This window comes from Lathyrus oleraceus, chromosome 1 (genome assembly GCF_024323335.1).
Source record: "Lathyrus oleraceus cultivar Zhongwan6 chromosome 1, CAAS_Psat_ZW6_1.0, whole genome shotgun sequence".
Lineage (NCBI taxonomy): Eukaryota > Viridiplantae > Streptophyta > Magnoliopsida > Fabales > Fabaceae > Lathyrus > Lathyrus oleraceus.
The window spans coordinates 461,959,576-461,977,474 of NC_066579.1; the positions used below are offsets into that span (position 1 = coordinate 461,959,576).

Genomic DNA, 17,899 nt, shown 5'->3' on the forward strand with positions numbered 1-17,899 from the left:
CATAGTTTTTATTTTGGACCATGGTGAAAAGTGTTTTAATAATTAACAAAAAATAAAGGCGCCTAAAGATGAGTCTTTAATTCAGTGGAATAAATGGTTGAAGTAAAAAGATGCTACAAAATATATTTTTTGCAGTAGTGTAGACTCATACAACATGCTATTGGAGAGACTGTCTTCACGGATTCACTGGTCTCCAGCATCGTCTTCCCGGATTCATGTGTATGTTGCTACCCCTCATGACCCAGATACCCCAAAGGTTTTTCCATGAGGCCCCTTAGACATTTCATTGTTTCCCTTATATATATGTACCATGTGGTTAGGCATATTACTCTTTTAAACATTTGTGTTATAATATTTTAATTATCAAACGGTGTATTTATTTTTTGCAGTACCGTGATACATAAAAGTGTATCATCCATAATAGAAAGGTTATAAAGCTGACACATACTAATGAGTCATGGTTCCAGGATGTCATGTTGATATCTGGGTTGCAAACTTATACAAGACTGACTATGGTTATATTAACCATGACTTATTGTATACTTTTGTGGAGAGATGACACGTATAAATATAGTCATTTCGTCTTCCGATAAGTGAGATGTCCATCACACTTGATGACGCCTCATTCCTCATTCATTCTCCTATCCAGAAAAAAATTATTAAACTACTCAAGGACCACCAGACCTGAGGCCTTAGACATGATGGTGAAATATTTGGGAGTTGACCTTAAGAAATCTCAACAAGGTTATATGACACCAGAGGATGTCATGCAAGGTTTATATTTTTGATTGATATGTATAAGCATCATCTGTATGCATCGATGGAAGCTAATGGTGATTATGCATGTGTTACATACTACAAAGTGTGTGTATCGAGGTCACACCTCTTAATCTTAGTCGGCACATCCATTTTTATGGACAAAAGTGCGAACTATGTCGATGTTATCTACCTCAAGTATTTTTTGACTTGGAGAGGATCCACAAGTTTAAGTAAGGGGTTACTTGTTTGGTGTACCTCTAGTCGAACCTAGTTGGGGGTAATATGTGGAAAACTCGAAAGTTAACTAGAAACAACTATGTATTTACAATAATGTTTTTGCATATTTACTAATATTAACATCATAGTACCTATCTCACGTTGTTATGTTACTAATATTTCATCTGAGTCATTTTCAAGCATTGATACACCATTATTTTTCATTTCTCGTTGGTTGAGCATATGCAGATGACTACTATGAGACCTTGTTATGTGTGTGCTCGGTCATCCGGTAGAGAGGGAACCAAGCTACCAATTCGTTCTGGGTTGCTCTTGACCACATCGTGGCAGATGATATTAACTATATTTTGTACGACGATCATCATGAGACACGACCTTGGAGGTGATGGCATTGTACTTTGGATGACTGGCTTGTGGGTCTCAACTTATGTACCAATTTAGATCTATGTGAGCAAGTCATGCGCTAGTTTAGATATATTCATGGTACATGGAGACCCGACTTTTACTGCTCATGTCATACCATAATCATACTTTGGTCATCTGGTGCCAAAGGATGTATAACATGTGTCAGCTCCTCGTCCATGGAGTACAATATACAACTACATCCAATAGTTTTATAGAGTGTTAGATCATTTGATGACACAAGATGTAGATGGAGATCCCTTTAGGCCAGCTCATCAGGAGATCTAAGAATGAGAGTAGACGAGGGTGAACCATGTTGTTGATGTGTTACCTGCATGTCACTGCATTGTGGCTATTGGGAGAGAGAGACAATAACAAGAGGCGAGTTTGGGGAAGGCACCCCTCATATGGCCATTATACATGTCATTTTAGCCATAGAGGAGGAACGTATTAGGGGGATTTTATTTTGTATATTTTAATATATTTTTGTAATATGATTTATATTTGGATTGATTATGACATTGTGACATTTTGTATTTGACATGTTGACATTTATATATATGCTTCGATTCTTTTATTTTGATATTTTGATATTTTGATCTATTTTATTTGGATTGATTTATAAATTACTTATAATTTAAATTTATAAAAAAAATATATAATGTTACATTTCATTTATTGTCAAAGGTCGAAAAACACAATCAAAGAATAAATCTAAATCTATGATACAAAGATTGAAATTCAACCAATTTTATAACAAAAATACAAAGATTGAAATTCAAACCAATTTTATAACAAAAATGAGATATCTCAAATATAAGATGATTTTGTTGATTAAAATTTTCATAAAATGTGTGATGAGTGTAGATGAAGTGCATTGAACAAGACTCGTGTTTTTGGGATTAAACACTTTATGAGTCAACGTAGGTATATATCTAAGACATTAAATACGTACATAAATAATATATTTGTGTGTCATTAAAAAATGGATGGGTAGATACTAAGAAAATCTTTATTTATCAAATGGATTATTTGTCATTCCCTATGTTTCCTCCGGAGCCATATTTACATAAGTTTCTCATGAGCTGGTTCTTAACTTTTCATGGGTATAGAAGAGATACAAACATCATTAACTTTTACATAAACTTTACAACAAAGAAACACACACATTCCAGAAATTAATAATACAAATCCCAATCACACATGAATCAATCAATTTACAAAAAAAAACAATGAAACATATAAATGAATTAAAAAGGAGAAGCATAAAGAGGATTATTACGATGATTAGTAGAAGAAGAACTCTTTCTCTTGAAAAACAAAAATAAATCACCCACAAGTGGAACTATAGGCTTCTGCTTTCTAATCTTATTATTACTATTATTCCTCTTTTTCCCTCCAAATATATGGTCATTCTCTCCAAGACTTATTATATGAGCCAGTGTTTGTGATTCTGAATTCTTATGAATATTCTCTCTCTCAACAATCTTCTCAAATCTCACACTCTTTGAAGCCGCTTTTCCAGCTGCTGCGGCTTCAGCTTGAGCCAACTTTGACATGTTCTTGTGAAGCTCAGCGTTCAGTGTTGCCAATGCTACCTCCGTTTCACTTCCTCTTTCCTTTAAAATCTTCAGTTCTGTCTTTGTTTTCTCAAGCTCTTCCTCCAGCTTCTTTACGCTGTCAAAAAGTGTTTCACTATTATTACTGATGATGTTTTCTTCTTCTTTAAATGATGATGATTTGATAGGACTAATCAGTGATGGTGATGGCGACAACGGCATTGATCTCCAAGACGATGATTCTCGCTTAATAGACGCAGAAGGAGAATAACTATAAGATGCGGTAGCAGTGTTAGTAGTATTAGTAGTAGTAGTGTCTGAGAATGAGAATGGCTTTGGAGTTGGAGACGGAGATGGAGAGTATATTTCTCCGACAAGAATACGTTCGCCGAAGATGGCTACGGCTTCTTTGACAGATGTGAAAGGACGAGAGGTGTCGACAGTTGAGCTATAATCAAACCTATGACTCTCTGACATAGGTTGATCATACTCCATTGTTTTTGTTTTGTTTGTGGAATGATACGAGGATAATGATTTATGAGTACTAGTATTTGTTTGAGTTGAGGGTTGGTGTTTTATTTGTTGGTTTCTTTGCTTCTACTTCAGAGTTTATATAGCTAGTAATAGGTAGAGAGAGAGAGATATGTTTATAGAATTGACAATAGAGTAAGGAATGTAGTAGGTTGTTATTTGAAGGCTAAGACATAACAAAAATTAGATTGTGTTGTTGTTCATGAAGATGACATGGTAACTAACGGTTAAATCAAGTGACAAATATGTTTATGGATTTGTTTTATTTGTTTAAGATTAAGAATGTGTGAGAGTGAGATGATATATGAGTTGGATTACTAGGACATAATAATTTGTACCAAACTTGATTTTGTTACAACCTGATCTAAACATATCATGAAAGTGATGTTCCACTTGCGTATTGCATCATAACTGAAACTGATCATATGAGATGTCTTCTATCATTTGTCAAGCAAGAACAAGTTTGTTAGGAAGATGATTGACCTCATATCTTGGAATTAATTTCCTCATAAGCAGAAGCTAAATTGAATATCCATCATCTTTTGAACCTTTCTATGTATGTGACTTATCGGGGGAATGAATTATATATGGACTAAATATATTAAGCTCTTTCAAGTATATATTATATCTAAAATATAAACTAATCACTCGAGTGAGATTATATAAACTAATCACTCGAGAGAGAATCGTAGTACAGAAAATTCCTTAAAAATATTAGCATTACCTATATTTATTGGGCTAGTTTCATATTAAAAATGATAGTGGATCTAATTTAATCTATACCATTGTACTAATAAGAAAAACAAGCTTATTGTCTAGATTACACTAAGATTAATAAATTAAGTCACTAAATATAAAAATAAAATTAATAAAGGTAGTTTTGTTCCGGCCTAGACGAACCATTGGTATATGATTATATCTCAAGTAGGCGTCCATAATAAATAATAGCTTGAATCATGACGAGTTGTCAACGAGTTGGTCTATGTTGGGAAACAGTTAAGAATCATTTGGGTGTGTCTTGTTCAGATTTGAATAACTGACACACATGTGCCATTTATTGTTATCTTTTTTTACACATACTATGCTCGTAAGCCAAGTTGTGTATTCTCCTCCTTTATGAATCCTACTTTAAAGAATTTGTCTACAACCTTCTTAATGGTTAAAGATTTTTCTGGTGATTAATTTCGTCTGTGTTGGGCTACATAAGGCATGCATTTTTGGAGGGCTGAGGCGTGGCATGTTACCTTCGGGTTGATATCATGCATCACTTTTGTTGACCATGCAAACACATCATGGTTTTTCTGCAAACATTTCGTCAAATCCTTTTGCGCAGTCTTTAAAAGGTTGGATCTTATATTAATAGTGTTATACATGTCCCCCTTTTACGTAGATAGTCGAAGACTCACTGATGGGTTCAGGTTTCCCCATTTTTTATAGGTCTTAGATGGCATAACTTCACCGTGTTTCAATGGAAATGTTTCCTTATGTCAGGAATCTAACTCTAGTGTTTCCTAGTGTTCCTATTGTGCCTTATCAGTGTTTACCTGTTTTGCTTAGAGAGCTAAGATGCAAGCCCAAATGGAGGGTAAATTGGCCTACAACACTATAATTTGGTCTTCCAGAGTTTGGAATTTTATTTTAAATGCACGATTGTGGGAATGACTCTTAAGGTGGGAAGAAAAGGTCGCCCGTGGATGCCGTTGTAAATGGAGTCATAGTCTAGGGTAAAAAAACTTATCCCAAATCTTCCCATATCATACCCATTCCCAAAGGCTATTGGAAGTTCTACAGATCCCAAGGGTCTTATGGTCATCCCATCAAAACCATGTAGGGTTTTGTCGTAATACACTTGGAGGATGCTAAAGGTTCATCTTCTTATATACCTTAACCTACATGATATCACACGAGTTTCACCTGTCTAACAACATGGGTCAAAATCACGGCCAACCATCATTACCATGATGAAGAGGATTACTAGATGATTCAAGGGTTGTCAAGTAACTCATCATAATAAAAATAAAAAGGGGTATCTTGATGGTATGGGAATCTCTAAATGGCGTCCTGTCTTGCGAGAGACTGCATCATCTATCGTTAGGTATATGAAAATTATCCACGACGTGACATTTATGTTAGTGTAAGCCCCAACGGCAAATGCTTTTATTAGAACTCGATACTCGTATCGAATTATTTATTAATAATAAAAGGCATTTCTTTGTTATGTTTGTTTTTCCAAAATAATAAATTCTCTAGAATAACTAGTTTGTTTAATGAGATATTAAGTGCGACTTAACCATGAGGTCACATTAAACATAAGGACAATATTCTTAAAGTATCCATAATCAAGCTTTATTGTGAAATGGGATAACATTAAAGCATTGAAACAATTATGTGGATAGCCTAATGATCACGTCTCATGAATCATGGATAAAGAGTTATCAAGTCTTCACATAGGTATGAATATTAGGAGTAGTATTCATAGTGGATTGACCCACCATGAGAATACTATATATAATGTTATGTAAGTGTCATAAGTTATTCCCAAGGTGATAATGATATATAATTTATTGTAAAGTATTAAAGTATTGATACTTTTATGCAGACACATATGTGATCACATCTCATGGATCATGGATAGAAAGTTACCAAGTCTTCACATATGTATGAATATTATGAGTTATATTTATACTTGGTTGACCCGTTATAAGAATAGTACATGCAATGTTATGCCAGTATCATAAGTTTTTCTCATGATGATAGTGGTGTATACACCTTTTGACTTGAAACCATTGTGATCCCTAGATGTGGAGTCGAGTACTTTATTATTGGTCAAACATTGTCCAAAATAGGATGACCATAAAGATGGTTAATAGGTACTCCACAAATCATGCTGAGAGACATGAGTGTCTTAAATAGAATTTTCCCATTCTGCGTAACAGAATATATGTCTAAGGGTCCAATATTGAACTAGACAAGGGTGACACGATCTATGTCTTGTGTTAAATATAAACATGAAGGTAAAATGATAATTATACACACAAGCATTATCATGGAAAGGTTTTGTCAAATCACATGATATTTTCGTGACTTGGGTAGTAGTGATGTGATGTTAGATACACTCACTATTTATTATGTTAAATATATGATATAATATACTTGCCAACGCTGCAAGAACTTATAGGCTCACACATATGGGGACAAATTTATGAGAAAGTGAAATATAAAACACCGTAAGGTACAATGTAATTAAGAGAATTAGGGAACACCGTAAGGTATAATGCACTTAAGTGAATTATGGAACACCGTAAGGTATGATACACTTGAGTGGAATACATAATATCTTAAGGTATCACACACTTAATTGAAACACGAAACAACATAAAGTACGATGCACTTAAATGGGTCTTTTCAACTTGCATCCCACACAAGTGGATATATAAATAGAACTCGTATGCTTAAGCTAAGACATTTTATGAAATTTGGTTTTGAACCCTAGTCATATATATATATATATATATATATATATATATATATATATATATATATATATATATATATATATATATATATATATATATATATATATATATATATATATATATATTTCTCTCTCTCTCTCTCTCTCTCTCTCTCTCTCTCTCTTCATTTGTAGTATATAATATTGTGATTGAAGGCACTATGTTCGTGTGGATTGAGTAGATGCATTGTTCTTTGTTCAATGCTTGTGATCGTTCATTCGATTCTACATCGAAAATGTTCTCTCTCTCTCTCTGTGTGTGTGTGTGTGTGTGTGTATATATATATATATATATATATATATATATATATATATATATATATATATATATATATATATATATATATATATATATATATATATATATATATCAAGGTCTTCATTTGTTGCATCTAACGCTATGATTGAAGGCACTATGTTCGTGTGGATTGAGTAAATACATTGTTCTTTGTTCAATGCTTGTGATCTTTCATTCGATTCTGCATCAAAATTATTTATTGGAACAAGAGATAATTGTTTCTATCACTGATCATACATCATTCATAAGGATCAACTCAAGGAAATTTTTTATTTTCTGCTGCGTTTAAATCCCATTTTCCCTTTAATTGAAGATAGTCATTTGCTTTGGAGATCGGTGGACCCTTTATGCCGAGGAAGGATAACACATTGCTTCCTTCTATGGCAAGTGATTCTTCCCATTAGCCAATTGTCCAGTGAATTAAAGTTCGTCATATTATTTTGAATGAAAAATAAAAGGAAATTTCATATACAACATTTTCTACAGACGGTGCCACTGATTTGTCTACAACAAAATATTCAAGTAATGTGTTGGAAATTTAGATAAGGTAACTATGTTGAATGAGATTTCTCAATGACTAATCTATTCTTTCCCGATTTGAAGAGCTACCAGGAAAGAAGAGAAGGGGGTGATATCTGCAAAAGACACACCAATGCTTAAGTCATTAGTTGATTGAGGTAGGAAAATGAATGTTTTACATTTTCCGTATGTGTAGCTGAATTGATGTATGTTTTTCCTTTCATAGGAAGTACATTAGGGTTTTAGCCGACTTTCCTTATTTAGTATCCATGCAAGGTGTTCATGTGCTCGGGTGTTGAGATATGACTCGTTATGTTATCCAAAAGTCTATTTTCCACTTTACACTCTGATCAGGTGCTTTTCTAAGGCATGTTCACGCTTTCTCTTTGGGTCTTATAGCATTCAAATTGATGACATACCCGTTACATCCTTGTCATTATGGTTTTACGTGATGTACATGTATCGTTATATGTTTAATGATGTCAACACCGTGGTTTTGATGATGACATCTATCAAGTGTTGATAACATGTGTCGACGATTTTTTTTTATCATGATAGCTCATTCAAATGGTTCTTGATGATAAGAAATATCTCAAGGATCATTTGTTTAAGACATTAACTTCGGTGTTAGTCATCATTGAATCCAACAAAGGAAATTGAAATCTTGAAGTTATGATCTTGAAGCTTGAAGACTTGAAGATGTGAAAGTGTGAAAGCTCGCCTAATTCTCTTGTAGGGTTTTGTCTATTCTTGACCAAATTAATTGTAAAATGAACAAGAGTAAGTCTCAAGATACTAAGTAAATTACCACATACACTACATATTTTTAAACTCATTCTCTTTCGATAAATGTTTTGAAAACCAACTTGGGCAAACACTTAGTTGATTAGAAACTTGTTTAATTAATTAGAAAGATATTATACCTTGTCTAATCGATTAGAATCAAAATGTAACGCTTTTGAATCAATTTAGAAGGTTGATAATTGATTAAGTGGTGTAGTTTTTCAAACTTTCATAATTTAGTTTAGTCAATCACTTAATACATGGATTTAATCTATTAACTCATTAAAATGACCGATTGATTATTTCCTAGATCAACAACTTATATTTATTTAACTCAACCCGTACTTATCGGTTAGTTGACCTACCCTGCCCACCATAATTTTAATAGTATAATATTGATATATTTGATTTATTTTCAATAATATAATATTCAAATTTGTTAGTGTCACATGTTTTAGATTTCCTTCAAACTGTGGTCTTCTTTTTATTTTCTTTCAGGCAAAATAGAGAGTATTATCAAATTTAATTACACATTTTCCTTTAAAAGTTTTGATCAAACTTATGTAACTGTTGGTTTTTGTAGGATCAATGAAATTTTTGGTATCTCTAATATCTTTTATGATGATCATAATTTTTGTATTATGGAATTTAGCTATTGAGGAATTTAAAATTATTCCTCCCAACCCTCTTGAACTTGTACTTCATTGGTATTGTTCATTGCTTGTTCATGAATTCAATTATGATCACCTTAAAGATGACTATAAAGTGATTCAACGTTTATTATACAATGAAGTAGGTAACCTCAAATATGTGTGGGAGATATATAGCTTAAGAAGCAATTCTTGAAAGAAATTAGATATTAACTTCATTGCAAATAATATATTTACCTATGATAATGGATTAACTTGATTTTACATGAATGAAATGTGTCATTGGTTGAAGAAGAAAGGTTTTAAATCATTGTGTCCAAACATTTCTATAACCATGTTGCCAAATATTTTGAAAATTTGTAAAATATTTGAATAATAAATGGCTATTAAATAGTCATCAAATGCTTAAATAAGAAGAATTATTATTCTGAAAACTCTAAGATAAATGATTTAACTAAAAAGATAATGGAGTTTATGTGGTTGAGTTTCATTTTGTTTTTAATTATTTATTTATTTTTGCTTATATTGTATGGATGAGGTTTAAATATTAGATTTATGTGGTAAATATTATATGGATGAGGTCTAAATATTAGATTTATGTGGTAAATATTATAGGATGAGGTCTAAATATTAGATTTATGTGGTAAATATTATATGGATGAGGTCTAAATATTAAATTTTCATTCTATTAAAAAAAATCAATATTTTATTACAATAGTACTGATCTTATATGTGGTATACGAGCTAGAGATCTTTAGAATTTATGAATAAAGTAAAAAAAATAGAAATAAATAATTTTTTTTGAACATTTCAATAAGAATTTCTGAAAGCATTTTTTTAAAATGTGAGAAGAAAATATAACCAATCATATTTATTACAATCATTTATATGAGATTTTTAAATAAAGATTGTTACAAAAGAACAACATAGATTTGTTTTTTCTTACAAACTGATGATAATGTCTTGAAAAAGTAATTGAAGAATTTAATTGAAATCTTCTGTCGATTTAACACAATTAGTGAATAAAGGTGAAATTGAATTCTATTGATGTGTTTTTAGCATTTAGTGGTTTTGTTTTCTAAAATTCAGTGTTTTTAATTTATTTTTTAACTCTAAATTTCGGATATTAAGATTAATGCTAGAAAAATGTCTATTAATATTAGTTTTAAAGTATCAGATTAATTAGTATGCACTCTTAGTATAAAAAAATTTATACCGTCAATTAATCACCATCACCCATTTGCATTACTTTATAACAGACAGTGTATTTCAATTAAATCTTTAATGTATATAATCTCTAGTCATTATTATAAAGAGATTAATTATTATGCACTGTTCGTGTAAAAAATTTTACACGGTCAATACATCACAATCATTTGTTTGTGTTACTTTACATGTGATTATAATAAAAGTCAAACTTCTTTAACAAGTCAATGATTGTAATTAATTGATAGTGTAAAATATTTTTACATTGTCAGTGCATTTTAATTAAATCCTATTATAAATTAATAATTTTTTTATTCATTGAATAATTAATGTATATGATATATAATAATAAATAAATATATCATTTATCCAATTAATTTAAAAAATATTTTTTATTGTTTATAATAGTGATAAGAGGGTATATTAATTGAAGATTGTTGGTATGCGTAGAATTACAATATTCAAACTATAGTTTAATTAAAATTTATGATATAAAAGTCTTAAGTCATAAGTCACTTTCTCACACACACATATATATATATATATATATATATATATATATATATATATATATATATATATATATATATATATATATATATATATATATATATATATAATGTAGTCATAAGTCACTTTCACACATTTAATATTTATTAATTAATTTTCATACCGTTGTTATATTAATTTCCATTGCAATATCCATGAATGATATATAAAAAAGAACTAATTATCGTATAAAATAAAATAAGGGTAATGCTAACTTGTCATATAAGAAACTCATTTATGGACCAATTTTATGTATTGAATTTTAGATTAAATTGATCTTCCACTCCCGGGTTCTTTGGCAGTTTTGAATTTTGTTTTTTATTCTTTATTTTTTTTATTATCTTATTTGTGTTAGACCTAATTCTTAAAATATTAGATTTGTTCTAAAAAAGTTAAAAAATTTATTACAATTAATAAAAAAATGTGGGATCGCATATGTTGTAAGCGTATTTTCTCATAATTATATAAAATTATTTTTATTAATAATAAATTTTTTATATATATAAATATTATTTTTGTTATAATATTGTTTATAAAAATATTTAAATTAATAGTAAACTTTTTTTTTGTTTATAAAAATAATTGTTTTTTAAAATATTTAGATCAACAATACATTTTTTAAATAAATAAAATAATTTTTATTTTGATATCGTTTATAAAAATATTTGTAACAACAATATAATTTTCCCATTTATAAATCTATTTGTATAGATAATAAACTCGTTTTTGTTTATAAAAATATTTGTACCAATATTATATTTTTTTCTCATTTATAAAATTATGAATATTTAATATTGTTTGAATAGTTTGAACCAAAATTTATTATCAAATAAGATTTTAATATGTTTTCCATAAAACCTTAAGCATAAAAATAATTAAATATAATATTTAAATAGGATTATATCTTAAAAATTAAATTAATGTAATAATTAAATATAAGAGATTTAAATAAAATATATATTTAAAAAATAAAAAATAAAATAATGATAAAATAAATAATAATAATAATAATAATAATAATAATAATAATAATAATAATAACATTGAATTATAAATTATTAATTTAAGTTCAAATTTAGAATAGATTAAAAATAGAACAACTTAAATAAAAAAAATGTATTTTTTTCAGTAAAAGTTTTGGTGTCACATTTTGGCAAGTTGAAATTGCATTGATTAGAATTGAAAAGAATATAAAAATTTAGAATCAATTCTAGTTTTAGAAGCTATCATATAAACTCGCAAATCAAAACATATTATTATTATCTCTATGTATAGAAATGATTAAATTTGATTAAACTTCAATGAAAATTACTTAACTTATTCGCAAAGTGTTTATAAAATCTAAATATATCATGTATATTGTAAAATAATAAAGATCTTTATTATGTGAATAATGCATTACCCTTATTATGGAACCATTTTGAATTCCACAATCCTTTGCTCGAGTCCAAGCCTATGGATAGCCACATAAACATGTGGTCTCCCCGATGGATAACATACACATGTGCTCTCCCATGTGGATAATTGCGTACACACGTGGTTTCGCTTGTGGATAATTACATATGGATTTGGTCTCCCCAAATTGGGCCACTTTAAACCATTTTGACACCAATCCGGTTTTATAAATATGGTTTTGGATATGGATGTGGGTTCAATTATAAAACTGATTATTTTGCATACCCTCATCCCCAACAAAGGTTGATCCGTATAGGTCAAGTCCACAACACCCACACTATAAGAAGGAAGAGAAATGATTCCACTTGTTCGCCTTGTTTGTATTTTCTTGGTTGGATTACCGTAAATCTAAAATTGCATCATAAATTCAAATGAGGGACACTCCCTAATATTGGGGGATTTAGCTACTTATAACAATAACGAAAAATATGACAGAAAGTGTATATATTACCAATTAATGGAAGAAAAAAGGTCTTCAATCACAAAAATTCATGAAAATCTTGATCCACCACAAATTCTTCAGTGTTCCACCCTTCAAAACACGTCATATGTACTAAAAAGCCGTCAAACCCTTGTAAATTCGCGTTTTCCAACTAAATAGGCAAATTATAGGCTTTTCTAGACATGGGTCATGCCATAAGCGTATGGCCTCCATCCATACACATATGTGTTGTTTTTGAACTAACTCATATGCGCATGGTCTATGGTAGGGCGTATGACCCAACTAGAGCCACACACGTAAGGCTTCTGCTGCATATATGAGGGTTGACTGGCTGACCTCATACGTATATGGACCTTACCATACGCGTATGAGCAGAGGCTTGATTTTCACCACCTTCTACTGTTACGTGTATGTTAGGGGGTGATGATGAGTGACCATATGCGTATGGGTAGGAAACTTAATTTTTCTTATTTTTTCCTCATGCTCATGCGTTGTCTTTCTGGTTTCTTCTCTGATCCGAATCCTCTTTATCTTTCAGCCCTATAAACATATAAAATATTGTCTCAAGCGTGTAAAATAGCTCAGACTCAATAAAATATTAGCATATCAAGTTACTATAAAAATCTACCAAAATAAACTTAAACTACTGCCCAAATTCACAACAATTCATCTGCTCTTGGCATTCAAATGACATTAAAACTAACACAAATGGTGACTGATCATAATCCTAAACTTAGCTTGTTGCTTGCCCTCAAACAACTTTTAGCACAACATCATCATGTCACCAATCATCAACCAAACATAATAATAAACACATACCTCTGAGATCTTCCATGATTCTCTTTCATTCCTACCTTTAGTTAAGTCGGATCATGAAGATCAAATGGTCTGTCACACCATACTTTATAACACGACTTCTCCTGTTAGCTCCATTCACACTCTCACCATTTCTCTCAGGTGTTAATGCACATGCTCTCAAAATTCACGGTACGCCTTACCATACCACATGCTTGCATAAACTCTTGTTCAATTACCTGATACATACTAGGTAATAGAAGGTTACCGACTGCAGCCAGTTTACTGACTGCCATGTGCCAGTCATTTAGTTACAGCTTGAACTTCCTAACTGCATCACAACAGATTCAGTTACAGTGTGGAGCATAATCTGTTTAGAGGAGTAATCCTGTGTGTGTGGATGCAGGTCTATTGTAGTGAATCTTTCACTACTCTATCCTTTATTAGAGAATTTATTTTACTTTATACTTAAAATTGGACCGACATAAGAACAACGACGACAAACTCGACCCTAACCATATGTGGGCTTATGGATCCATTCCAAATTCTACAATCCTTTGCTCGAGTCCAAGCCTATGGATAGCTATGTAAACACGTGGTCTCTCCGGTGGATAACTATGTATGCATGTGGTCTCCCCTGTGGATAACCAACCACACACACATGTGGTCTCCCTGATGGATAAGTACTGTTAGAAAACTACTTCTGCATTCTATTTGCAGAGAACTCATTTTCCTTTCTACTGATTTTTCATTTCAGTTATTGTAGAATTACACAGTATGCAATGCTTTATATAGGCAATGCAGCTCTAACTGAATCAGTTACACTTTGGATTCAGTTAGAGTTGGTTAGGAGAGGGGACTACTACTGTGCAGCTAGTGCACAGGAGGTACATTAGGTTGACTTCTATTATACCACCTTCAATACCCCTCTACAAGCTAAACTGAGGGGGAGGAATATGAATCCCTCACAGTTAGCATGAGTCTAAAGTCTTCAAACTTTGAAGGAAGCAAGCCTTTGGTCATGATGTCAGCACACTGATGTTGACTAGGTATGTGTTTAGTACGAGCATGGAGGATAGGATTATGTGAAAGAGTCACAGTGCTGAGATTATCACAATGAATTGTAGGAGTGGTGTAATGGATGCCCAATTCTTGAAGCAGGGACTGGATCCATAAAATTTCTGAAGTGGCTAGGGCCAAGCTGCGATACTCAGCTTCAGTGCCGCCGGACCTGGATTTGACTGGTTGCTTTTTGGCCCACCAGGAGATGAGTGTCTTGCCTAGAAAGACACATGTGCCAGATGTGGGTTTGCGGTCATCAGGGTCAGAGCCCCAATCCGCATCACAGAAGGCCTGAAGAGAAATAAGGGAAATGGGTGCAGGTTCAAGGTGCAGACCCCGTGATATAATGCCTTTGAGGTACCTTAAAATGCACTTGATAGCTAGCCAATGACTTTCAAGTGGAGCATCCATAAATTGGCATACTTTGTCGACAGTAAAGCAAATATCTGGCCTTGTGATCGTAGCATATTGGAGCCCCCCTACAACTGATCTGTACATAGTTTGATCAGATAAGGCATCTGACCTGACCCAGTTTTGGAGTTTTAGGCCAACGACCATAGGAGAAGAAAGAGGTTTAGCCTCATGCATGTTGGTTTTGATGAGAAGGTCTCTTATGTATTTACCTTGAGAAAGAGAGAGAAATACATTGGGATGATATTTGACCTAAGTACCCAAAAAGTAATCAAGTATCCCTAAGTCTTTGAGAGAAAAAATTGAATGAAGTTGAGACACTATGGATTGAGTGAGGGTAATGTTGTTGCTAGTGACATGTCATCAACATAAACCAACATGTAGACCAAATCAGAATTGTGGGAGTAAACAGAGTGAGGGATCACACTTGTTAGGTACAAACTTCAACTTGAGGAGAGAGGTGTTAGACTATGGCACGAATCTAGAAGGGGGGGGGGGGGGGTTGAATAGATCCCAATTAAAAACTTGAATCGGCGCTACCAATTAGAAATTGGTTTTGAAAAATTATTTTAAATGCGGAAGCGGCCGAGGAAAATTTTAGTCTAAAACGAACCGTTATTGGAAAACCGGATATGCGTTAAGCTAATGGAATAGAGATAAAGTGAAATACGAATCACTACACTATTTGCACAATCAATGATATGTTTCACTTACTAGGAAGCCTAGTTCCAATGATCCAAAATACCAAATTAAACTAGATGCAAACTTAAGACAACTTTGGCTTATGCAAATTAACAAACACTTGGTGTGCATAAACACTCCAAGTGATATTTGAGTTGAGTAAGTAATTCAAATTGACCTAGTACAATATACTATTGTACTTTGTATTCAAACAGCAGTTTTAATCTCTTACTCAACTTATATCAATGTTTGGTAAAATTGCTTAAACTAAAATCACTTAATTTTTAAGCTGAAAAACAATTATGCAGAAAATTAAAGACGACAGAGATTTGATGAGGCAGTTCCCCCGCCGTCCTCGCTTCGGGGTACGTCTGCCCTCAATTCTAAACTTAGAATTGAGATGATTTAATTAGATATCACCTGTAGAATTTTACCGTTTATACAAGGATTGCAAAGCAAGTAAACAACAGAACTCCCAATGTGTTGAATGATGCTTCCTATCCTTGCTCCTTGATTCAAGATGAATCAAGACCTTCGATCGTTGTTGCTAGACCTCCGATTCCAGCCCCTTTGTTGAAGAATCTTCCGTTCTTCAAACCCTCGGCCCGGCTGATCTCAAACACAACGAATCGAACCCGAATCCTTCACTTCAATATCACCGAATCCGCTACTAGACTGATGAAGACCTCCTCTTCTCAATCACCTTCGCTCAGCTGAATATTGATGAAGCAATTCGTCCAAAAAACCCCAAACACAAACCAGTCTTGGAGGACAAAACCCTAACGGTTTTATTCAAGAAAGAACCTGCCACAAACTTCAACCCGAACCGGATTCTCCAATCTCAGCTTCGAACCTTATCACCTTTAACCGAACACGAAGCACATCAAAAATGGTTGTGTGTAGTTGATGTGTTGTGAGATGTTGAAGATGAAGATGATGAATCTTGGACACCTATTTCACTCTTTCTTGTTTCCTTGAACACTTGAATTCAAATTTGCAAAATGTTAGTTGATAAAAGTAATTTGACTTCTATTTATAGTAACAGCTTACCAACCAAAAATAACAGCTTTTCAAACAGTGGAAAATACTCAGAAAACTGAGTTTACGCACGAGCGGTCGACCATAGGTCGGCGTGCGCTGACCCGTGGGGAATGCGCCGACCCCTATGGTTGACTCAAGTATTCCATGGGCTGACCCGTGGCCAAATGAACTGTGCCATGCGCCGACCTGTGGTCGACTCAAAACCTGCACATCTGCACAATTTCATATTTTTGTGATTTTCATGCATTTTGTCATGATCACATCTTTTCCACATATGTTGTACGAAGTATGGCAGTATTAGATGAGCATAGAAAAGGATATGTTGCATTTGTTTTGTAGAAGAGGAATCGACAATGCCGATTCATCCATGGTGGTCATTTGTCATCATCGAAACCTGTGATTGTATGTTGTCTGACAGTTTGCCCTTACATACTCCCCCTTTTTGATGATGACAACCTGTGCTAAAGCCAACGAGACAAACAATATGCAGTATTTACACATTGTGCACACTCCCCCTTTCTTTTGTAATCTAAGACGATCTATCTGCAAAACCGACTGTTAATTATGGTGAAAATTTTGGCTGCTTGTACTCTTCTCCCCCTTTGACAACATCAAAAAGAGACAAGGAATGATTATTCAATGTAACATAAAATTCAATAGGAAGTAACACTATCAGATAATAATATCACACCAAATATCATTACTGAACGATAATCATTAATTAAAAGAAGATACACATTAAAATTAATGTTGCACAAACAAGCATTACAGAGAATTCAGTCAAACAACAAACAAATTCAGATGCATATGCAGTTTTATGTCCTAATGACCTCGTCCTCGACGGAAACAACCATCCGTTATTTTGTCAGCAATACACAATGAGAATTTTAATGTAAATGCATGAGAAATTTGCAGTTTTTCACTGTTCTGCACATATGCTCACATGTTTGATGCATAATTAGAATGCCATACAACAATAAACATCCAAAGAGATACATCATGCAT

General features: G+C 32.5%; 1 protein-coding gene across 1 annotated transcript; it reads right to left on the reverse strand.

Moving 5' to 3' along the window:
- Nucleotides 1–2,392: 2,392 nt before the first annotated feature.
- Nucleotides 2,393–3,524, reverse strand: LOC127085887 (uncharacterized). The gene has a single exon (XM_051026449.1). The coding sequence runs from the start codon at nucleotides 3,450–3,452 to the stop codon at nucleotides 2,649–2,651; it is 804 nt and encodes a 267-aa protein (XP_050882406.1). The 5' UTR covers nucleotides 3,453–3,524; the 3' UTR covers nucleotides 2,393–2,648.
- Nucleotides 3,525–17,899: the final 14,375 nt, after the last annotated feature.